At 42.4% G+C, this 24,722-nt stretch overlaps 1 protein-coding gene across 1 annotated transcript in view; it reads right to left on the bottom strand.

Moving 5' to 3' along the window:
* Window positions 1-24,722, bottom strand: part of TRPC1 (transient receptor potential cation channel subfamily C member 1) — a 162,663-nt gene that overhangs the window by 51,636 nt on the left and 86,305 nt on the right. The window contains exons 8-9 of the mRNA XM_014453217.2: window positions 20,577-20,913; window positions 533-672 (exon numbers count right to left, since the gene is read on the bottom strand). Of these exons, the coding sequence (XP_014308703.1) occupies window positions 533-672; window positions 20,577-20,913 (477 nt within the window). The remainder of the gene's footprint in view (window positions 1-532; window positions 673-20,576; window positions 20,914-24,722) is intronic.

The raw sequence follows: 24,722 nt of genomic DNA, 5'->3' as shown, positions 1-24,722 counted from the left end.
AAAGATATCTAGTGCTAATTAATTGAAGTAACTTTGTGTTTTCATTTTAAGTATATACAGGTTAATGAGGTACATAAACCTAGCTCAGATATAAGGAATCAGCATTTGGTAGAAAGAAAATGCCTAGACAGACCTGGATTTAAATCCAGTCTTGCTTGGTTCCTTACTGTGTGGACTTGGATAAGTTACTTAATACTTCTGAGCTTCATTTTCCTTATTTGAAAAAAGGGGATAAGGACAAAGAGTCTCAAAGAGTCCCTGTGAGGATAAAATGAGATAAGTATAAAGCAAGTATTAAACCATGGTGCCTGGCATTTAATAGATAACCAACATTCACAGGTAATTAAGATCGTTTAAACTACTGGAGAGGAAGGAAGCAATGTGCACTATTCCCTTGACGGGATAGCTTTAAAATGAAAACACATCAGATACAGATTTGAGCCAATGGAACTCAGACTTAGGTAGCTAAATATCTCAGGTTTCTCCTAAATAAATTTCACTTGTGTCTCCAATTGACATAGTTAATAGTCACCTTGTTGTGAGCAACCACTTTCAGGGCAAAGGTTGCCAAATAAAGGGAATTCATGACAAAACTGAGTTGATTACGAGATTCTTCTAAAAAATCTTCCAACCCTTCATACCAGAGTCTTTTAATGTCTGACCAAATCATCCCTAAAAAAGAAAGAAAAAAATCAAATAACACTCTCTTACTTTCATGGAAAAACACTTTTAGGCTCAAAGTATTAAATAACATTTGCATCAGCTGTAGCCTCATTAAGAAGAAATAAAAAAAAATCCTCTCAAAATTTGAAAGAAAATAATTTTAAGTTTCATATAATAATATCTTTCCCAGAGAGGGAGTAAAGTCAAACAAGCAGAAGAAAACAAATAAATTGATCACACACACACACAGACATCCCAAAGGCTCAGCTCCAGTTCCTTTCTCTATTCATACTCACTGCTATAGTGACCTCATCCAAATCTAGTCTAATGGCTTTCAATAACATATGTGTCAGACTTTCAAATTTATCTCTCTAAACTCAACTTTATTTATATAATAATCAATATCTCTAAACCTCTCTAAAATCCCACTTGTATAGACACTTAGTTGCTCTGTCTCCAATTGGATGTCCTACATGTCCAAACTGAACTCTTAATCTCTGACCCTAAATTCACTGCAGTTGAAGACCTCCCTATTTCATTGGATGGCAATTCCATGCTTTTAGTTGCTCCATCCAAATTAATCATTCTTGACTCATATTTCTTTTAAACCACACAATATAGTAGCAAAACCTTTTGGTTCTACTTTCAAAATATACTTAGGATCGAACCCTTCTCACTACCATTTCAATTTCAAGCCACTGTCATCTATTGCTTGAATTAGTTTAATAGCTTCCCTGGTTTCCCTTCTTTTATTCTGATCTCCCTAAAATCTATTCTCAACATAGCAACTAGAGTAATCCTTTAAAGATGCCAAGTGTTAACTTTTCTCCTCAAAACCCTGTAGAAACTCCCAGAGGAGAAAGGATTGACTGCAGGTCAGAACTCTTTCTCCATGGGAACATAACCTCATGGTATCATCAATTATGAAAACATACCAGGTTAAGAAAAATAAGGACAGCTGTGTTCAACATTGTAACAATAACCACTCACTGGAAACTGCCTGTGGACCAGGCTGACTGTGAGTGAACTCAGAGACCCTGCAGGCACACACAGCAAGAAGAAAAGACATGCTGAAAAACAGGCCTCAGCTCCTATGTGTGATGTCTCTCCTAACGTAGGTGTGTGCCTACAGTGGGAGGTACACTCTTGGGCTTTATAAGACACTAGAGGCCTGGTGTACGAATTTGTGCATGGGTGGGGTCTGGCCGGCCCGCCCCCATCTGGGTTGGGTGGGCTGGGCTGGCCAGGGGAATGGGACATGGAAGGTTGGCCGGCCGGCTTTACCCCCAATCAGGGTGGGGGAGCTGATCGGGGGTGGTTGGCCTGCCAGCTCCGCCCTGGTCGAACTCCCAGTCAAACTCCCAGTAGAGGGGACAATTTGTATATTAGTCTTTTATTATATAGGATAGTTCCTGCTAGATTCGAGGCCTTTCTAGCTGGTGTAGCTCACACCCATCCATATGGCCTCATCTCATAAAACTGAGTGTACCCACTATGGGGTTTTGAAGCAGCCCCAAACTTTTATAAGAACTGCCAATAAAGACCTATTTGAAGCTGTCATGTGGCCTGCTGTACTTTCTGTATCTTTCTACAAAGCTCAATACAGCTGGTACCTATTGGGTCCTGTGAGTGAGAATGAGGTTGGGAACCCAAATCACTGCTGCTGATTGTGCAGAGTGGGCACTGCATCTTCCCTTATATCTCATTTTACTTGGAGTCAAAACCAAATGCCTTACAACGGTACACAGAATTACACTACCTCCTCTCCTATTGATCTTTCCTTCCATCACTCTGGTCACACTGGCCTCCTTGATTCCTTGCTGTTTTTTGACTCCTGCCTTCAGGCCTTTACACTCACTTCCCTTGGTTGGAAGTTCCTCACCCTGATATCATCTGGCTAACTCCCTCACTTCATGTCTTTACCTACCACCTACTCTTATTGCCCTATTTAAAACTGCAAACCCCATGCTCCCCACTCCCAATCTCCCAACTACGCTCTCTTTCTTTTCCCTTAGTACTTATCATTTTTAAACATTGGATATAGTTTACTTAGTATGTCTATTATTAACTATCTTCCCCTCACTTTGGGTGAGCTCTTCAAGGGTAAGAATCCTAAATGTAAAAGTCCTGAGTAGTGCCTGACACATGTGGGTACTCAAAAAAAAATTACTAAATGAATAAATACACACAGATAAAAACAAACAAAACTATGAAGAGCCAGAGGTTTCTTCATGGATATATATACTAGAGGCTCAGTGCATGAAATTTGTGCACCCGGGGGGTCCCTCAGCCCAGCCTGCACCCTCTCATAGTCCGGGAGCCCTCAGGTGATGTCCTGCTGCTGCAGAGGCGGGAGAGGCTCCTGCCACTGCTGCTGCGCTCACCAGCTGTGAGCCTGGCTTCTGGCTGAGTGGTGCTCCTCCTGGGGGAGTGCACTGACCACCAGGGGGCAGCTCCTGTGTTAAGCGTTAGCCCCTGGGTGGTCAGTGCGTGTCATAGCGACTGGTCCTTCCTCCATTTCAGGGGTCCTCAAACTTTTTAAACAGGGGGCCAGTTCACTGTCCCTCAGACCGTTGGAGGGCCGGACTATAGTTTAAAAAAAAACTATGAACAAATTCCTATGCACACTGCACATATCTTATTTTGAAGTAAAAAAACAAAACGGGAACAAATACAATATTTGTATTTGCATGTGGCCCGCGGGCCGTAGTTTGAGGACCCCTGCTCCATTTGGTCAATTTGCATATTAGCCTTTTATTATATAGGATATATTCCTGGGAGTACCAGAGAATAATAATATAATCCAGGATCATTTTATGATACATTCCTTCATTAAGATATTTTTAAAGATTATGAAATAAAAAAATACTAGAGTGTTGCAACATAACATATGGCTGAATATCAAGTTAAGTCAATCAGAATCATTCTCTGGCTTACCAGAAGGTAGAATAGTTCCCCTGAGAAACACATGAAGCATTCTTGAAAAAAACTGTTCATAACATCTTAATTCTACAGTACCCATATTTTATGTAGAAAAAAAAATTACAAATATTTGCAGATCTGGCAAGAAAAACACTTTTTAAAATTCCACTTGGTCCTTGGCTGGTGTTGCTCAGTTGGTTGGATGTCATCCCATGCACCAAAAAGTTGCTGGTTCAATTCCTGGTCAGGGCACATACCTGGGTTGTGAGTTCAATCCCTGGTAGGCAGTATGCAGGAGGCAGCCAATCAATGTTTCACTCTCACATTGATGTTTTTCTCTCTCTCTCTAAAAATAAATTTAAAAAATCTTAAAATTCCACTTGGATGAGCTTCTATTTAAAATGAAGAGATAAGGGGGAGGGATATTGGGGGATAAAAACATCCTATATAATAAAAGCCTAATATGCTAAGTGTCTGGTGGTCCAGTCGGCCATTCAACTAATCAAAGCATAATATGCTCATGAAATGTAAGGCCACTCAACCGCTCGCTATGACGTGCACTGACCACCAGGGGGCAGTCGACCAGTAGCTATGATGTGCACTGACCACCAGGGAGCAGACGCTCTCTCTGACCGGTAGTTTAGCTTGCTGCTGGGGTCTGGCCGACTGGGACTGAGCGAGATGGGCCGGAAACACCCTGGAGCCCTCCTGCGGTCCTTCCCCGGCTAGCCAACCTCCCATGTCCCTCTCCAGCCCTGTTTGTGCACCAGAGGGGTCCCTCAGCCTTGCTTGCGCCCTCACAATCTGGGACCCCTTGGGGGATGTCAGAGAGCTGGTTTCGACCCGACGGCGGCAGAACGACCAGTTGCTATGATGCGCACTGACCACCAGGGGAAAGATGCTCAATTCAGGAGCTTCCCCCTGGTGGTCAGTGTGCTCCTACAGGGAGAGCACCGCTCAGCCAGAAGCCAGGGATGAGACAGGAAGCCTCAGTGGCAGCACTAAGGATGTCTGACTGCTGGCTTAGGCCCGCTCCCCATGTATCCTAAGGATGTCTGACTGCCAGCTTAGGACCACTCCCCACCTAAGCCATCAGTTGGACATCCCCGAGGGCTCCGGGACTGTGAGAGGGTGCAGGCCAGGCTGAGGGACCTCCCGCCCCAAGTGCACAAATTTCATGTACCAGACCTCTAGTAAAATATAATGGACAGCTAAAAACTATCTGAAATAGTCTACATTTTATGAACTCAAACACTGTGACACTAAAACACTAAGCAAAAAAAAAAAGCTTACAGAAATAAGTAAAATTGCATCCTGAAAATGCAATGTTATACCTCAGGGCAGTATGGCGAACCTATGACACACGTGTCAGAGGTGACACGCGAACTCATTTTTTTTATTTTTCTTTGTTAAATGGCATTTAAATATATAAAATAAATATCAAAAATGTAAATCTTCGTTTTACTATGGTTGCAAATATCAAAAAATTTCTATATGTGACATGGCACCAGAGTTAAGTTAGGGTTTTCAAAATGCTGACACGCCGAGCTCAAAAGGTTCGCCATCACTGCCTTATGGGAACTCTTGACAAAAATTAGAGAGTGAATTGGAAAAGATTTTTGATGAAAAAAGGGCAGACATTAAAGAATATTAAGTACCACCATCAGGTAGTTTCCCACCTCCTGTGCAACATCCCACAATAAAAATGCGACTCATACACTGGACATATTTCATGCTTCTAAACTGGACTGGAAGAACAAAGTAATTTTAAGCTACAGGGTGTCCCCCCAAATTGTATACACACTTTAACAGCTGATAGCTCAATTTTGAAAATGAAATGTATTTTAATAAACACTGACTTTATAATTATTCAAAGTGTATATATACATTTTTTGGACTTTATATTATAAGCAATGCAATCACTACATAATCAACGTACCATATTTAGGGTCCTTCTTGTTTTGCTTTTTAGAATCAGTAACTAACATTAGTAAATTGCAATCTCATCATTTGGGGATTCCTCAAGGCTTGCTCCTAGGTCCTCTCTTCTTCTAATTTTATACTTTCTCCAGTGTCACATCCGTGACCAATTTATTCACAGATAGCTGACTCAAGCTTACACTTTCTCATGAGCTTCAGACTAAGATATCTAATTGTCTGCCTGACATCTCTTTGGGATATCTTGAAGCCTTTTCAATTTCAACCTATCCAAAACGACAAATCTCCAAACCTAGTACTGTTTCAAAATACCTATGTTGTTTAATAATCTCCCACTCCCTCATCCCCTACAGACTATGTATTTCCATGTCCTATTAGCTTTACTTTGTAAATACCTTTCACACCTATTTCATTCTCTCCTTTTCTATCACAACCACCCTAAATCCAAGGTACCATCAGCTTTCACTGGAGTACCACAAAAGCCTCCTATTGGTCTCCCTCCACCTACGCTTGCCACAACCCCATCCTCCCAAGCCATTCTCCACACTGCAGCCAGATGACCTTTCAAAAGGTAAATCTAATCATGCCACTCATCTACTGAAAAACTGCAATGGTTTTCCATTGTTCTTAGTATAGCAAAAATTACTTAACATGATCTAGAGCACACTCATGTCTATAGCTTCACCTTGAATCCACATTCCCTGCTCCAGCTTTATTCAGTAGCTCCTTTGTACCATTCTTCCTCTTGCCACGGGGCCTCTGAATTTAACTACTGTATCAGCCTAAAGTATGCTTCTCTCCCAGTGCTCCTGACTCCTGTTTATCCTTTAGATATTAGCTCATTTAGCACTTTCTCAAGACAGCCCTCCCAATCTAACTAGGTAAAATGCCCTTATAATACACTTGCTCTCCTAGCTCCATGACCTTTACTTAGTAGCACTTAACTCATTTGAAATTTTTAATTTGTATTTGTGATTCTCAAATTATTCTGTTTAGGTTGTTTTGTTTGTTTTTACCTTAATTAGACCATAAACTCCATGAATGTTGGGCCATATCTGTTTCTGTCTGTGCTTGGACAAAGTAGGTATATACACATTTTAAAAATATAGTTTTATAGTAGGTGTTCTAACAGTAAAAAATTTAGTGACATAGACACAGACAACAGTGGGGTGATGGACAGCAGAAAGAGGGGGCCGGGGCTGGGTAGAGGTGGGCAAAAGGGGGTAAAAATAGGGGATCTGTAATAGTGTCAACAATAAAAATAAAGTAAAAAATTAAGTGAAAGGATACCATTAATATTCTGTGCATTCACCAATATATTTTCCTTTTTTTCCCAACTTAATTTTTAACCCTAACTTTTTCTGGAGTGCTAAGGAAACAAACAGAATACAAATGTACAAAAGTCAGTCATCATGAGTCAAAACTCCCTCTACTCATTGCATGAATTAAATTGAGCCAAGGAGTACCTTAGACAAGCAGGCAAACGATTCCACACATTCAGATTATATATTTAAGAAAGCTCAGAGTGATCAAATTATGTAACAGGCTTGGAAGACATCCTTAGCAAGGTTTATTGTGATCTAAATGTTTTAAAGCAGAAGCTGTGCTGAGAAAAGTAAAATAATCCCAGGAATTTTACTGGCTTACCTCACATTTCACTGCTCTACTGAGGCAGAATATGGCTAGAAAATTAATCATATTGTATGTGTGAAATAATGTTATTGAAACTGCCACTATGATTAAAAAGGGGTAGTTATAGTTTTACCCTTATGAAATTCAGTAACAGCAGCATATTTATGTTATATAAAGAGTGGAATGACTGAATTCAATGAATTTTTACTCACTGCTAGGAAATATAACTTTGATTTTATTCTTGTACAGATTTGGGTAAACTGAATCTTATTATAAAACAAAATATTCTTTCTTTCTCACTACCATTTAAACAATATGCTATAAATGAATAATATAAAATTTCCTTTCTTCATGACTAAGATATACACAACAATCTTTCATAAATAGTTTAAATGAATAGAGAAAGAAAGTGTTTCTCAGAGATTAGTTTCAGCCCAACATTTTTCAATCTATCCAAATAACTATACACAAATTTCACATTGAAGAGATCTGTAACAATTCAATTTGGAACTATATATGCCAAAGTACAGTAGGTCCTCGGGTTACGTTGGAGATCCGTTCCTATGGTGCGATGTAACGCGATTTTCGCTGTAAGTCGGAACCCACCTACATAAGCACCTACGTCACTCACATGGAGCACATACACAGCAGTAATGAAATGAAACAGTAAAAAAAATGTAAAAGAAAGATAACAATTCTTGACCTATACTTGTGGTAAATAAATACTAAAAACCATAGAGCACATATGTACATACGTCGAAATGACGAAACATTTTTTTTTTATAAATAAACTAAAAGCCCGGTGCACAAAAACTTGTGCACTGGTGGGGGGGTGGCGTCCCTCAGCCCAACCTGTGCCCTCTCACAGTCTGGGACCCCTCGGGAGGTAACCACTTCCTGGCTTAGGCCCGCTCCCCTGGTGTCAGATGGCACACCCGATCCCGCGGTGCCTGCCCCATCTCCCCTGGTCGCAGATGACAGGCCCAGATCCCGTGCTGGGTCGGGCGGCGGCTCAGGATTGCACTGCCGCCCACCCCACCCACCCCGCACACGGCAGGCTCAGATCCTGCCCTGAGGTGGGCCTGCCGCCCGCCCGGGCGGGGCAGTGCAGCGGGATCTGCCTGCAGTATGCAAATTTAACGGCCATCTTTGTTGGGTTAATTTGCATACTCTTCTGATTGGCTGATGAGCATAGCGAAGGTACGGTCAATTAGCATATTTGTCTTTTATTAGTGTAGATGGGAGATGGCAACCTAACCACGAAACGATGTACGTAGAGTCCAATGTAACCTGAGGACTGCCTGTATAAATTTCTAGTATTTCCTAAATTAAAACATACCATTTTAGAAAAAAGCAGAAACAAAGGAAACAGGAAATATTAACAAAAATAAATTATTGTCTTTGATCTAAAGTTCAGAAGTGTATTATTTTAACTTTATGTACCTAATGTTATTTTAAAATAGCTTTCATTTTTCAATTACAGCTGCCATACAATATTTCATTAGTTTTAGTTGTACACATAGTGATTAGACAAATAACTTAGGAAATGGATCACTTTTATAAGTCTAGTAGCTACCTGGCACCATACATAGTTATTCTAGTACCAGAGGCCCGATGCACGAAATTTGTTCAAGAGTAGGCCTTTGCAGTCGCAGCGGACTGCCTCAATCCCTCCCTCCCAGCGGGGTGGCTGCCTCAACCCCTCGCAGCCACAGCAGCTGCTTTGATCCTGCAGCTGCAGCCCGGCTTCATCCGGAGGTCGTCTGGAAGGACGTCCAAATGGCCATTTGGTTGATTTGCATATTATGCTTTTATTATTAGACTAGTAGCCCAGTGCACGAAATTCATGCACTGGAGTGGGGGGGGGGAAAGGGGCCCCTCGGTCTGGCCTTCACCCTCTCCAATCTGAGACCCCTCAGGGAATATCCAACTACCTGTTTGTGCCCACACTTTTAACAGATAACAGCTCTATTGTTTCTTTCTTATGCTTAAAACCATTGGAATTAGTAGGTATTCAAAGTGTGTATACATTTTGGGGGGACACCCTGTATATCTCTAGTCAGCGGTGAAAGAAACCAACAGCAGATTTGGAACCCCTAGACAGGGAACCTCGCTCACTCCCTACATGTCTCCCCACTTCACTTTCCACTTTCGTGGGCAGCAGGAGAATCAATGTTTTCTCTCATTAATTCGGAAAAGCACGTCCTGTCACCCATTGCCCGGCAGGAGTGCGCTAGGCCCCAAGCAAGCAAGGCTCAGTCAGGGCAGCCTTCACTCATGGGTGCTGGCACCCAAAGTGCACATTCCTCCTCTACGTTCTCCCCGACTATCCCACTGTTTCACTGAGAGGACGGAATTCCTCTCTGCCTCTGGGTTCTTGATAATGAACGCTGACGGAATGCACCTCAGAGAGGGCTGCCCGCGCCCACCAGGTGTGTCTATCTGCACCTGCTCCTGCCTCAGCACCTGCATTAACCCCCCAGAGGTGATCTCGTAGCTGCACTGGCCTCCGTGGGAACAGGGCATCACCACTCTGCCCTCTCACTGTCATCTCACAGGCGCCCACCCTCAGCACCCAGAACACCCAGACACTCTCCAAAGGACGTGAGCGCATCAGAGGGGATGTGTGCACATCCTGTGGGGGTGTTAGGCATGCTGGGTTGATGGAAGTGCGGTGGAGAGGCGGGGGGAACTTGTGCACACCTTGGTTTGCAACTGATGCAGGCGTGGGAGGGTGACAGTGTGCTGGGGGATGTTCACACGCCAGGGGGGGATGTGCACACCGGAGGCCTCTGGCTTTGCATATCCGCAAACCCCCATGGTGCGGCCAGGAGGACTTCAGCCTGGCCCGCCACGGTGGCTGTCCCTGCGATCCTGCACCTTCTGGGCCAGGAGGCGAATCTTGCGCAGCCACACCTGGGTGCTGATGGCCTGCAGGCTCTACTTCAGCTCAGCCTGCAGGCTCCGCTTGGCGTGCTCACAGCTGTCACCACCGCCATGTGGGAGTACAGGCCGCCCTCCGCCGGCCTGCCTCCCCTGTCCAGAGGCTCTCTGCGCTGCTCACCTGCCCAGAGTGACTGGGGCTGGGCAGAAGCCAGGCGTCCTGCCCTGCCCAACCCCGGCCCATCTGCCCCTGTGCGAGCTGCCTCCCCGCCATGAAGGGTCACGGATCTGTGTCTTGGTCCCGTGGACAGCCTCAAGCACTGCCGCCCCGCCCGCGAGGACATGGATCCAGGTCCCAGACCGCGGACAGCCTCAAGCACTGCCCCCTGCCCAGCAGGGTCACGGATCTGGGTCTCGGGACTGCGGACAGCCTTGCTCACTGCCGCCCGCCTTCAGTCTGGGAGAGGGGATGATGGATGTTTGCAGCTGGTCACATCCCCTTCAGGGTGGGGGTCCCCACTGGGGTGCCTGGCCAGCCTGAATGAGGGGATGATGGCTGTTTGCAGCTGGTCACACCCCCTTCAGGGTGGGGGTCCCCACTGGGGTGCCTGGCCAGTCTGGGTGAGGGGCTGAGGACTGTTTTCAGGCTGGCGGGTGACTGAAGCTCCCAACCTCTCTATTTTCCTTTTCTTTTTTTTTATTCTGGGATTTATTTACCTTCTATGGCTGTCACTGGAGCTGAGAGCTGGCTTTAACTCTGAGGCTCGGCTCCAGCTTGAGGCCTCGGCTGCTGAAAGCAGGAATCTAGGGTTTGTTTGGGTTCTATAATTGCAACATTGTTTCGGTCCTGCTTGCTCCAGCTCTGACGGCTGAAAGCAGGTTTCTGGGTTTTGTTTAGCTTCTATAATTGCAACATTGTTTCTTAGAGTGCAAGCTCAGAGGCCGGCAGTGGCAGGCGGGGAACCTTGGCTTCCTCCATCACTGGAGCAAGCAAGCCTCCTGTTCGCTTCAGCTGCCTGGCTGCCGGCCGCCATCTTGGATGACAGTTAATTTGCATATCCTGCTGATTCGTCAATGGGAAGCGTTCGGGGGTATGGTCAATTTGCATGTTTCTCTTTTATTAGATAGGACTAGAGACCTGATGCACAAAATTCGTGCGCGGGTACCGTCCCTAGGTTTGGCCTGAGATCAGGGCCATCTTCCCCAGCTGCCCGCATCCGGCCCCGCCCCCCACTACCACCCATCTCTGATTCCGCATTCGCCATCAGGTGATTGGTGCCTGATGGCCAGGGGAAGGGACCGAGAGGTTGGCTGTTCCCGCCCGCTCACTGGCTCCGCCCCCACTGCGGGTGGCCATCAGGCAATCGGAGCCTGCCGGCTGGGGAAAGGGACCAAGAGGTGGTCAGTGCGCCTCATAGTGACTGGTCCAGTGGTCTTTCTGCCATCAGGGTCAATTTGCATATTACCCTTTTATTATATAGGATAGAGGCTGGGTACACGGGTGGGGGCCAGCTGGCCTGCCCTGAAGGGGGCCCTGGATCAGGGTGGGGGGTCCCCATTGGGTGGGGTGGGGCTGGCCGGGGCAAGGGGCCGTGGGGCTTGCAGGCCGGCCCTGCCCCCAATCAGGGTGGGTGTCCCCACTGGGGGTGGGGCTGGCCTGGGTGAGGGGCCGCAGTGGTTTGCAGGCTGGCCACGCCCCAGCTTTGTCAGGAAGTACATCTGGAATGATGTCCAGAAGATGTCCGGTCTATCCAGTCTAATTAGCATATTAACTTTTTATTAGTATAGACTAGTGGCCTGGTGCATGAAATTCATGCACACTAAAAGGAAATTAATTAGAGAAAATATTTAATTATTGCTATTTGCCCTTTCTCTATAATAGTAGTGTCATAAATGAAAGAAAATTAGTAAAATGTATATGAAAATCTTCCTCCTGTCAGAGTCTGGGGCACACTCCCTGCCCACCTGCGTGCACCTCGAAAGCACAGGAGTCCCAGACCCGGCTGGCCCCACCCCCATTGGGTGAGATCCAGACCCAGCAGGCCCCACCCCCATAAAGCCCTGCTGGGCGGGGGGTGGGGGGGCGCAGCCTCAGGTCCCCTGGCACACCCTCAGATCCCCCGGCCCAGCGCCAGGGCAAGGGGTGCGGCCTGCGGTCCCCCGTCAAGCCCTGCCAGGCAGAGGACGCTGTCTCAGGTCCCCTGCCCTGGCCCAGTGCCACACAGCCTCAGGTCCCTGCTGATCGTTCATTATGGATCGTTATGGGAACCCTGCCTCCACTATGGGCACAGCCATCTTGTGTTATGGGAACCCTGCCTCTGCTGTGGGTGCAGCCATCTTGTGACGGCATGATGGAGTGATGGTCAATTTGCATATTACCTCTTTATTATATAAGATTATTGACCACATTAGCTATATTGTACATCCTCATGACTATTTTTTATAACTGGCAATTTGCATATCTTAGTCCCTTTCCCCTTTTTAACCAGGATCCTAAACCCCTTCCCATCTGGCAACCATCAAAACATTCTTGCGCCCTAACCGGTTTGGCTCAGTGGACAGAGCACTGACCTGCAGACTGAAGGGTCCCAGGTTCGATTCTGGTCAAGGGCATGTACCTTGGTTGTGGGCACATCCCCAGTAGGGGGTGTGCAGGAAGCAGCTGATCTATGTTTCTCTCTCATAGATGTCTCTAACTCTCTATCCCTTCCCCTTCCTCTCTGTAAAAAATCAATAAAATATAATTAAAAAAAACACACCATTCTTGGTATCTATGAATCTAATGCCTTGCCTGTTCATTATTTTGTTTTTAGATTCCACAAATAAATAAAATCATGACACTTTTCTTTCTCTGTCTAACCTATTCCACTCAGCACAACACTCTCCAGATCCATACATGGTAGTGCAAATGGCAAGATTGCACTCCCTTTAATGGCTGAGTCATATTCCATTGTACACACATACCGCCTGTTCTTTATGCATTTGTCCATGGATAGACACCTAGGTTGCTTCCATATCTTGACTATAAAACAATGCTGCAATGAACACAGGGAAGCATGTATCTTTTCAAAGTGGAATTGCTGGGTCATTTTTTGTCTCTTCTTTCAACCTTTATTTTAAAGTCTATTTTGTCTAAGATAAGTACTGCTCCCCAGCTTTTTTGGTTTCCATTTCCATGAAATATCTTTTACTGCTGGAGACCAAGATCAACAGTAACTGATATAAATGTGAGGAGTCTGGCAGAAGGCTGACCAGGACTCCTTTTGATATTCACAGGGTGAATATCTACATTTTATTACTTGCTGCTGACTCAATGGCCTAAAGCAAACTCCCCCAAAACCTGACAATCTTACTGTTTACTAAACATTACCATTTATACGTCTGTTTGCATTCCTAAAGGCAATTGTGTATTCTAGCTAATAAAAGCAGCTGGGAACCAAGCAACAGAGAGAACTTGACTGCTATGGTTGAGTTTTCCTCTGGTTTCCCCAGGTATTAAAAATAATATTTCATCTTGTGTATCATTTGTGCATCAGCTCTTCCTCCAAGCCTTTGAACCTGCGAAAGCCACGCTGGCCGTGGACTCTCGCATTTTACCATCTCTTTACAATCAATCTGTGTGTGTATTGATACCTGAAGTAGGTCTCTAGTAGCAGCACATATATGGGTATTGTTTTCTTATGTCTTTTGATTGGAGCATTTAATCCATTTAAAGTAACAGTCGGTGGATATGTAGTTATTGCCATCTCATTATTAATATTTATTTTTCCTTTCTTCTCCTTAAAGGCCCTTTAACATTTCTTGTAATACAGGTTTGGTGGTGGTGAACTCTTTTAGCTTACTCGTCTGGGAAGCTATTTCTCTACTTCAATTCTGAATGATAGCTTTGCTGGTTAGAGTAGTCTTGGTTGTAGAACAGTAGTTCTCAATGTGGGGCACACACCCCACAGGGGGTCAATTTGATTTTTAAGGGGGGAAATTTGAGAATGATTAACAATGAATTTTTTGCATTTCTTATGGTTTGGGCCTCATATACAGTATATAAATATGTATTGTGGCATATTTATGCATTTTAGTTCTCTATTATATGTTTTGAAACTTTATTTGCTATTTTTTCATATTACTTCATAATATTATTTTAACAATTTCTTAGTGATTTCTTCCTCAGTACTTCAACTGTCCTTTCATTCCTGAATAGGAGTTCACTTTTTGAATAATAAAAATTTTATGTCACGGAGGGTGGGGAGCATCAGGATTTTAGAGATGCTTAGGTGGGGCATGGCCAAAAAAAACTTGGGAACCACTGTTGCAGGGCCTTGCTGTTCATTCCTTTGAATATTTTGTGCCATTTCCTTCTGACCTGGAAAGCTTCTGTTGAGATATCAGCTGACAATCTTATGGGAGCTCCCTTGTAGGTAACTAACTGCTTTTCTCTTGATGATTTTAAGATTCTTTGTCTCTAACCTTTTGCATTTCAATTATAATGTATCTTAGTGTGGGCCTCTTTGGGTTCATCTTCTTTGGGACTCTCTGCATTTCCTAGACTTGAATGTCTATTTCATACACCAGGTTAGGAGAGATTACTGTCATTATTTCTTCAAGTAGGTTTTCAATTCCTTTCTCTTTCTTTCTTCTCCTTCTGGTACCCTTCTGATGTACATGTTGGTATACCTAATGCTGTCCCAGAGGCCCCTTAAACTATCCTCATTTTTTTTGGGGGGGGGGGATACTTTTTGCTGTTCTGATTGGGTGTCTTCTGTTACCCTACTAGTACTTTCCAAATTGCTGAATCGATCTTCTGCTTCCTCTAATCTAGTTGATACCCTGTTATGTATTCATCATTTTAATTGCTGTATTCTTCATCTCCATTTTATTGTTGAAATTCTAAGTTCAACTACTCTTTCCCTAAGCTCATTGAGCAGAGTGTTTTGAACTCTGCATCTAGTAGGTTGCTTATCTCCATTTTGTTAGTTCTGTTTTTAAAGTTTTGTTCTGTTCTTTCATTTGGAACATGTTTCTTTGTCTCCTCATTCTGGCTGCCACCCTGTGTTTGGTTTTATGCATTAAGTAGAGCTGCTATGTCTCCTGGTCTTGGTAGAGTGGCCTTATGTAGTAAGTGTTTGTAAGGTCCAGTGGTGCAGTCTCCCTGGTTACCTGAGCCAGGTGCTCCAAGTGTGTCCCTTCTGTAGGTTTTGTGTGCCCTTCTGTTGTAGTTGAGCCTTGATTGCTGTTTTCATGTCAATGGAAGGGATTGACCCTCCAGCTGATTGGTTGTGAAGAATGGCCGTGACTCTAGTGGAGGAGCTGTCATGCAGGGACAGAACCTAAAGAGCAGGATTTGCTTTAGTGAGGCTCTGGTGCCTGCCAAGTCTGCCTTTTCTGTGTGTCATTTGTAGAGATAATTGTATGGTGCTCTGGTGTGGTCTGAAGCTGGCCACTGAATGTGTTGGTTCTGGAGCCTCTTGGGAGGGGTTATGGTGCTGGCTAAGGTCAACTGTTGTATATGACCTGCCTGGAGCCACTTGGTATAAGCTCCAAAGTGATCTGCATATGGTTGCCACCTGTGCTGGGCTTGGAAGTGCCTGAGAAAGGCTAAACTGTGAATTAAGGCTGGCTTCCCATAGTGCCAGGATTGAGGCTACTTAGCAAGAAATATAGGGCATGTCAAGGCCAGATACTGTTGCTTCAGTTTTGTGAACCTTTGAGAGCCAAGACAGGCCATTTATATAGAAAAGCCACTGGAAGAGGCTTGGGTGAGCCCTCAAGTTGGGTTGGGCAGGGTCTTAGGGAATCACCAGGGAAGGGTGAACAGTGTTAGCCAGGTGGATTGTGATTCAGATATGGAGCCCATCTACACCTGCAACTGGGTGGGAAGAGGAATCAACAAACGAACAATCACTTGTGCCTGGGAGCGAAAGCATTTCTATCTGGGAGAAAGTTGCCTGTCCAGCTTTCACCCTGAAGCCACACAAGTCAGTTACTCCTAGTATATTCCTGGCTGCGGCCCCAGCGCTAGAGTTCAGAGCCTGCGAGTTGGTCAGCAAGTTAAATCCTTGAGCAGACCTTTTAAGAGGAATGCCTGGTACTCTTAGCAGCCTTCTGTCTCACTCAGCCAAAATCCCTACTGGTTTTCACAACCAGAAATTATGGGGACTTCTCTTCCTAGTACTGGAGCCCTTGGCTAAGGAGTGTGGTGTGGGACTGGGACCCTTCACTCCTCAGGGGAAATCTTCACTCTTCAGGGGGAACTTCCACAGCCTCCCGATTCTCAACTGCCACAGTGGGTGTGAAAGCAGCCTGTATCTTGTCTCCACCCCTCATATAGGTTTCGCTGTGTCTTCTTCTGTTATATCCTTAGTTATAGGAGTTCTGTTAAGCTAGTCTTTAGGTGATTCTCAATGATGGTTATTGTGTACTTCAGTTGTAGTTTTGCTGTGATCATGGGAGAAGAGGAGCACACTGTATATCTACTCTGTCATCTCACCGAAAGTCTGTTTTATCTACCTAATTTTAAGTATTAATGTACCATGGATTGAACACCACTGAAAGTAAAAAACTGATTTGAGTTACTTGAAATGAATTAATTTCCAATTAAAAATAAAAATCCAAAGTATGCAAATTAATTTTATAACTGAAGGAGAATTAAAAGTGAATACTGTACATTCACTGTTCTCAAATTAGTTAATAATTGAAATCATCAAAAACATAAGTCAAGCCGAAACCGGTTTGGCTCAGTGGATAGAGCGTCGGCCTGCGGACTGAAAGGTCCCAGGTTCGATTCCGGTCAAGGGCATGTACCTGGGTTGCGGGCATATCCCCAGTAGGAGATGTGCAGGAGGCAGCTGATCGATGTTTCTCTCCCATCGATGTTTCTAACTCTCTATCTCTCTCCCTTCCTCTCTGTAAAAAATCAATAAAATATATTAAAAAAAAAACCATAAGTCAATCAGTGCTTTACACCATAGAAAAGACTAAATTTCAATACTGTTACTCTATAGCAAATAGTAGAAAGATAAATCGAAAATGCTGAGGTTAAAAACAAGGTTGAAGATCCAGAGAGAAATAAAGGAGATGTCATTAAAACTCTAAAAACAGAAATATGATTATATCTCAACTGCTTACCTCCCACCCCGATCAAAGAAAGGGCAAGGGCAGCATAAGGTCATTTAAAATATTCGTCATACACCATAATACTTATAAAAAACAATTTTCACAAAACAAAACGTTATATATATATATATATATATATATATATATATATATATATCCTGTAATTTCTAAAAAGTTCTAGCTATCAATACAAAGAACTCATTTTTAGAGTGAGTCACTAGGAAAATGTAACTACAAAAGTTAATAGGGTCTTCAAAGGAAAACTAATGATATAACATTATAACAAAATACTTAACTCTTCAAATGCAACCGAGTATAAAACATATTACATTTCAAAATACATATGAGGAGAACCAAGATGGTGGCATAGGTAAACACCTGAACTTGCTGCCTCTCACGACAACATCAAAATTACAACTAAAATACAGAACCATCATCCAGAATCACTGAAAAGCTGGCTGAGTGGAAGTACTACAACGAGAGAAATAAAGAAGAAAGCACACTGAGACTGGTAGGAGGTGTGGAGGTGCGGAGGCACGGAACGGGCTGGTCCGGCACCCAGGTCTGCTGTTTTTTTAATTGGGAGGGAGATCGCTTCTGTGGAGGCCACCCAGAGGAGCGAGGGGTCCCAGCCCTTCACCAGACCTGCAGCCCAGGGTTCCAGAGCTGGGAAAAGAAGTCCCTATGGGCAGTAAGAATTACTGACTGTAAAAACCAGTGTGGTTTGGGGCTGAGTGACACACAGGCTCCTGGAGACTCAGCTGCTCTTCTTAAAAGACTGGCACCACAAACTGAATTTACAAGCTCCCACTTCCTCTGAGCTCCAGTGCCAGGCGAGGCTCTGGGGGACCCAGACACATACGGGGAGAAACTGGACTGTCTGGCATCGGGGCAGGAACTCAGGGGTGGTTTTCTTCCAGACGGAAGTGCTTGCAGTGGCCACTGTTCCCATGCTGGGATCTCCCCGGTGCAGGGCTGATTGGCAGCCATTTCTGTTTGCTCCACCCTGCTGATTCTGAGACCCCGCCTGACGCAACTTACAACCCCACCCAAGTGGTGTGCAGTGGCTTTTGCATGTGAATGGTGTGTCCTTTCTCAAGCTACAGCTGGGTCAAACAAGCTGCAGTTAAGTCAGGGAGCCCCAAACCTATCAATAAAAGGCCCAAGAACCTGCACCAGCACCAGCCTGCTTGCTTCACAGCTGGCCTTGTCTGGGCACTTCCAAACCCGATACAAAGAGGAGGAATCTGCAGATCTCTCTGTAGCTCCTGCTGGGTGGCCCCAGGCAGTGGCTGACTTTGCACCTCCCTGGAGACCCAAGAGCCAGTGTACCCAGTAGTCAGTACGAGACCATACCAGATTACAACTCTTCACATCCATAAGCAACACACTCAAGAGGCAGACTCAGTGAGCACCAAAGCCCCACTGAAGCAAGTCCTGCTCCATATGGATGTCTTCTGCACAGCAGCTCTCCCACTGTAGTCACAATTGGTCCCCACAGACAATTGGCCTGGAGGTCAAGTCCTCCCAGCAATCAAGGTTCAACTACAACAAAACTGTGCACACAGCCCACAAAGGGGTGCACCAAGAGTGTCTACCTCAGGTGATTGGGGAAGCTGAGCCACTGGGTCCTATAGGACACCTACTACACAAGGCCACTCTATCAACTCAAGGAGACTTAGCAGCTACCCAATACATAGAAACAAATACAGGAAGACTCAAAATGTGGAGACAAAGAACCATGTCACAAATGAAAGAAATGGAAGAAGGCAAACTATTGGATATAGAGTTCAAAATCACAGTTATAAGGTTACTCAAGAATCTTCTAGAAACCTCCAAGGAACTTAAGGAGACTTTCAAGGATCTTAGTGAGAATGTCGTAAAAATGGAAAAGGACCAGTCAGAAATTAAGCATACACTGACTAAAATAAAGAATAATATACAGGGATTAAACAGTAGACTAGAGATCCTGAGAATCAAATCAATGATTTGAAATAGGAGGAAGCAAAAAACACTCAACCAGAAAAGCAAAAAGAAAAAAGAATCCAAAAATATAGAGATAGTGTAAGGAGCCTCTGGGACAACTTCAAGTGTACCAGCATCCGAATTATGGGGATGCCAGAAGAAGAGAGAGAGAGCAAGGTACTGAAAACATATATGAAGAAATATTGACAGAAAACTTCTCCTACCTGGTGAAAGAAATAAACTTACAAATCCAGGATGCACAGAGAACCCCAAACAAGAGGAATTCAAAGAGGTCCACACCAAGACACATCATAATTAAAATGCCAAGGGCAAAAGACAAAGAGAGAATCTTAAAAGCAGCAAGAGAAAAACAGTTAGTTACATACAAGGGAGTACCCATACGACTGTCAGCTGATTTCTCAACAGAAATTATGCGCGCCAGAAGGGAGTGGCAAGAAATATTCAAAGTGATGAATAGCAAGAATCTACAACCAAGATTACTCTACCCAGCTAAGCTATCATTCAGAATTGAAGGTCAGATAATGAGCTTTACAGACAAGAAAAAGCTAAAGGAGTTCACCACCACCAAACCAGTACAGTGGGGCCTTGACTTACGAGTTTAATTCGTTCCGAGACTGAGCTCGTTAAGGAGCTCCTTAACTCAAATTACTCTGTCAACTCAATGCAAAAAATCGGCCGAGAGACAGCTGGTATCTCAAAAAACTCGTTAGTCGGGACACTCGTAAGTCAAGGCCCCACTGTATTATATGAAATGCTGAAGGGTATTTTTAAAGAGGAAGAAGAAGAAAAATGTAAAGATAATAAATATGAACAACAAAGTGACAACAAATACATATCTATCAACAATTGAATCTAAAAATCAAATGAATAAATCTGGTGAATGGAATAGAATCAGGGGCATTGAAATATAACAGACTGGCGATTCTCAGAGGGAAGGGGGTGTGGGAGGGTGCGGGAAGAGATTAGACAAAGATCTTATATGCATGTATGTATTAACTATGGACACAGACAATAGGGTGGGGAGGGTATGGGGTGGAGTGGGAACCAGGTGGAGGGAAGCTATGGGGGGAAAAAAGATGGTCATCTGTAATAATCTCAACAATAAAGATTAATTTAAAAAAATAAAAAAAACCCATATGAATTGGTTCACACTCTATTACCAAAAAAAGCATTCATCAGCAAACTTTGTTTTTAACAGTCATAATATTAGAGACTGAGAACAAAAAAATCTAACTTCCATATAATTATGTAATTAATACTCAATAAATCTCTATTCCCTTATCACGAAGTTCAGGAACATTTATCTATACAAAAATGTTAGTTACGTATTCAATGATCATAGAAGTGTTCAAATTGAATACAGATGTTTATAATGCCACCAAGCAAAGGAGAATTAATGGGATAAACAGAGGCAGAACCTTTCAAATGAACCTGATACTTACCAATAATCCACAGTATAAGAAGATAGTCTATTCTTTCAAGGGCTGGTCCCATAGTGTTTTTCTTATCCTCATTGTAGACAAGAGAATATAGGTTTAGTAACAGCAAGAATGTGAAATATGATGCTCCATGAATAATAAATTTCATAAAGGGTGTATGAATGATTCTGCCAAACTGAGATTTGGGAGCTATCAAATAGCAAAGTGACAAAAGTGGCCAAAAGATGCCAACTGTTAAAACAGTCATTATCTTCTTACAGGTAGGCTTACGTCGGTAACCTGACATCTGTCCAAACCAAACAGTATTCAGAAACTGTTGGCAGTTAGACTGGGAGACAAACTGAAAAGGAATACACAGATAAAAAAAAAAAAAAAAAGTGAAGTGAAACCTGTAAATAGGATCTGGTAATACCATTATTTAACTGACATTCAAAGTTTTAATAATAGCTTAAAATCAATTTTATATGGTCCACATAGATTTTTTCTCACATGTAATAAAGAGTATAGAGGTTAAGAGCATAGACTCTGGAGCCAGATTACCTAGATTCAAATCTAGGCACTATCACTCATTAAATGACCTTGAACAAGTTTTTAAACCTTTCTAACACTCAAATTCCCTACATGTAAAATGAAGATAGTAATAGTATCTACTTCATAAACTTGTTATAAGGATTAAATGTAAAGCTCTTAAAATAGTGCCTGGTTAATAGCATGTACATTACATAGTGATAATTATTAATTAGCCTCCTTAGTTATTTGCAAATTTAATTTATAAATGCTCTTATAATGTTTATGAAATTTCAAGTTTAACAAGTAAAAATCACAGAAAGAGACTTTAGTCTACAAAAATTAATGATTTCAGTTACAAGAAACCAAGATGTCAAGATAACAAAGCAATCAAAGTATAAAATCAGACATTTATGATCCATAAAAGCAGAAAAACTTAAATGCAGTAAAGTTACTCTTTAATCTAATTAAAACTGAATTTGGTGTTACAATGAAAAATGTTCCCAAATAAGAAGAAAATTCTAGTTTGCAAATTCCAGAAGTGTTTCCCCAATATAATGCTCACTTAAGGATTCTGATAGCTCTACGTAAGTAACGGGATCAGGTTTAAAGTTACTAAAGTAAAGCACAAGTGATCATAACATCGTTCAGATATCTAAATAATATTTAGCCACTCTTCTGTTTTAAAATGATTTATCCTGAGATATAATTTAAAACAAAGTTTTTAAAATAAAATTTCTATTGTTTATTATGCTTATTAAGAAATTTCCTAATATACTATATGTTTCTTTTAGCACTTAATTCTTATTTCATCTTTTATTCTTTTGCTCAGATTCAGGTGTTCCTACAGAATCTTAATTTGTCTTTCAAGATGAAATATTGGAGAAATAGCCTTTTCGCCCACCAATTACCCAATTTAGTAACATGCCAAACTGATTGGTTTCACCCTTCCCCCAAATATCAAAGCAATCTTAGGACTGTTTGCTGTCCTTGCAATCCCTCTATATAATGATGATTTAATTAAATGATGTTAAATATGTAATTAGAAAAACAAAATTTCAATTGGAAATGTTATAAGTCTGTGGTGGATTTTAAATTCTTTGATACTCCTCTAATCAAGAGATGCGCGATCAATGTTCCCTACCCTTCAACAAGCTTGTGATTACTTCTTTACATTTTTTATTTATTTTTACTTATTTTGTTGTTGTTATTCCCCTGAGGATATTTTTTTCCATTGGTTTTTAGGGATCGAACCTACAACCCAGGTACGTCGTGCCCTTAACTGGGAATTGAAACTGGGACATTTGGTGCACAGGCTGGCACTCTAACCACTGAGCACCACTGGCCAGGTCTGTGATTGCTTTCACCAGGAGATTCTGGAAGAAGTGATGCTATGTGACTTCTGAAGATAGGTCATAAAAAGTCATGCAGTTTCCACTTGGAAGAACTCTTGCTCTTGGAGCCATAAACTGCCCGGTATAATGTTCTCCTGCCATGAAACTACCCTGCTGTGAGGAAGCCCAGACTATATGGAGGCATTCTAGTCAGCCCTCAGAGGATTCTCAGACCATTTCCTTGCAGTCAATCCACCATGACAGCCATGCCCCTCCTCAGTTACAGTTCTCAGGAGGCCCCCCTCTATGGACCCATCCACCTGAACATCCAGTCCACTCAGAGCTCCCTGTTTAAGTCCTCAGCTGCTGCTCAGGCACCAGACATATGATCGACAAAGCCTCTAGAGTCTAGATGATTGCAGCCCTGGTCATTAGAGCTACCTCCAGGTGGGCCCTACACCTAGTGAGACAGAGACAAATCATCTTTGCTGTGTCCTTTCCTAATTCTAGACCTAAAGGATCCAAGAGCATTATAAAATGATTATGAAACTATTATAAAATGATTATGAAATGCTGTTTTATGCCCCTAAGTATCAGGGTACTTTGTTATTCAGGATGAATTACCTAAATAAAGTTTACCAACTATTCGGGAAAATATTATCTTCTCTTTTAATCATATTTAGAAATCTAGTTTCATTCATCCTTAAAATTATAGAGTATCTTCCTTTCAATTAAAAATATTACTATTTATTTTTTTTCTTTAAAAAGTACAGAAGCATTTATTATAAGAAAAATGCAAATGTTAATCATTTTACAACCAAAGATAATTGAAATCATTGAGAGATTACGCTCAGCTAAGTAAAAGGAAACATCCAGAGTCTGCCTGAAATGAGGAAAGTGTTGGATTCTCACATGAAGGACTGGCTCAGAGCAGTCACTGCAGTGTGGTAGAAGAACAAACTGCTATGTGGCTCCTTTGCACTGCACCATTGTAGCTGTCACAGTAGGATCTGAATCACAGCCAGGAGTAGTATCAACAGGACAAATTAGACCTAATACAAATGCCATCTAGAGGAGTGCAAACCCTTCAGAAAACCGTCTCAACCATGACACTCTACATGTTGCCACCATATGCTAGACACATATGGGCTTGCAGGAAATGCTGGATCTTTAATGTTGAATTCTGAACATCTGTAAAGCTTACACATGACACAATGGAAGGATATTCTTGGCTGGCAGGGCAGAGACTGAGGAAAACAAACTAAAAGCAAATTTATACAAAAGCTCTATGCTTCTGTCTGTCTCCGTTACACAAGTGGCTTCAAACAATCTAACCCTATTTCACTTCTGCACTCAAGTTTCACATAAGTTAGGCTGTGGTTATTTATAACATAACAAAGTCAGGAAGGGTCATCTCCAACTCCAGATTTTATTGTCCTATCACAGGTATTATCTTCTTAATGCAAAGTTCATAGTTCAAATCCCAGCCAAAACCAATGACAAAAAACAAAGGACAATGGGTGAAAATAATTCACATGGGACTCTACTCTACAATGAACTTTGAGTTCTTACAAAAATAGATGGCAAATATTTATTGACTAAAATAATACTGAATGTCAAGTGTAATTGAAAAATTAAAAAATATGAATTGACAATAAAATGGAGTAAGGGTCTTCAGGCCAATGAAAAAGCACTTTTCTCTCAAAATAGGATACACAATGTGGGTAAGGCATATTCATTCAATACTTGCCACAGGAGGCCAGTAGGAAAAAAATGAACAAATACCCAAGTACCATTTTTCAATGTTCCTTTCCTTATAAAACATTACAAAATTACATAAAAGTTACTTACTTTTCTTTCACCTTCCTTCGAATAAAATATTTGGTATCTCCTGTGTGTCTCTCCTAGTCAGCAAGTTAGAAAAATACATGATTTAGCTTTTTGAGAACGCTGATAAGGATTTTGATAAAGAAATTATATATATATAAGGCCCTTTAAAAAGGCTCCTGGAATTAACACATTTTGTCTGACCCAAGACCTCCCCCCATCCAATTAAGATGGTATAAACAAGTAAAAAGTTAGCTTTCAAAATTTGGGCAATTTTAGAATTTATTACGGTTGAATATAGCAGACCAGCCAATGCAGGAGTATTTAAATTATTGAATGCAACATATATTTAGCACCCAACAAAAAATTCGATCCTCAAGGGATCTAATTTGTTATTTGTCCCGGGTGCCAAATTAGGAATTAAGGATCTCTTTAGCTGTTAACATTTTTGCATATATCAACTCCAAGAATGTAATTATAC

This window comes from Myotis lucifugus, unplaced genomic scaffold (assembly GCF_000147115.1).
Source record: "Myotis lucifugus unplaced genomic scaffold, Myoluc2.0 scaffold_21, whole genome shotgun sequence".
NCBI classification, from domain to species: Eukaryota; Metazoa; Chordata; class Mammalia; order Chiroptera; family Vespertilionidae; genus Myotis; species Myotis lucifugus.
This window is presented reverse-complemented; position numbering and strand designations above follow the sequence as displayed.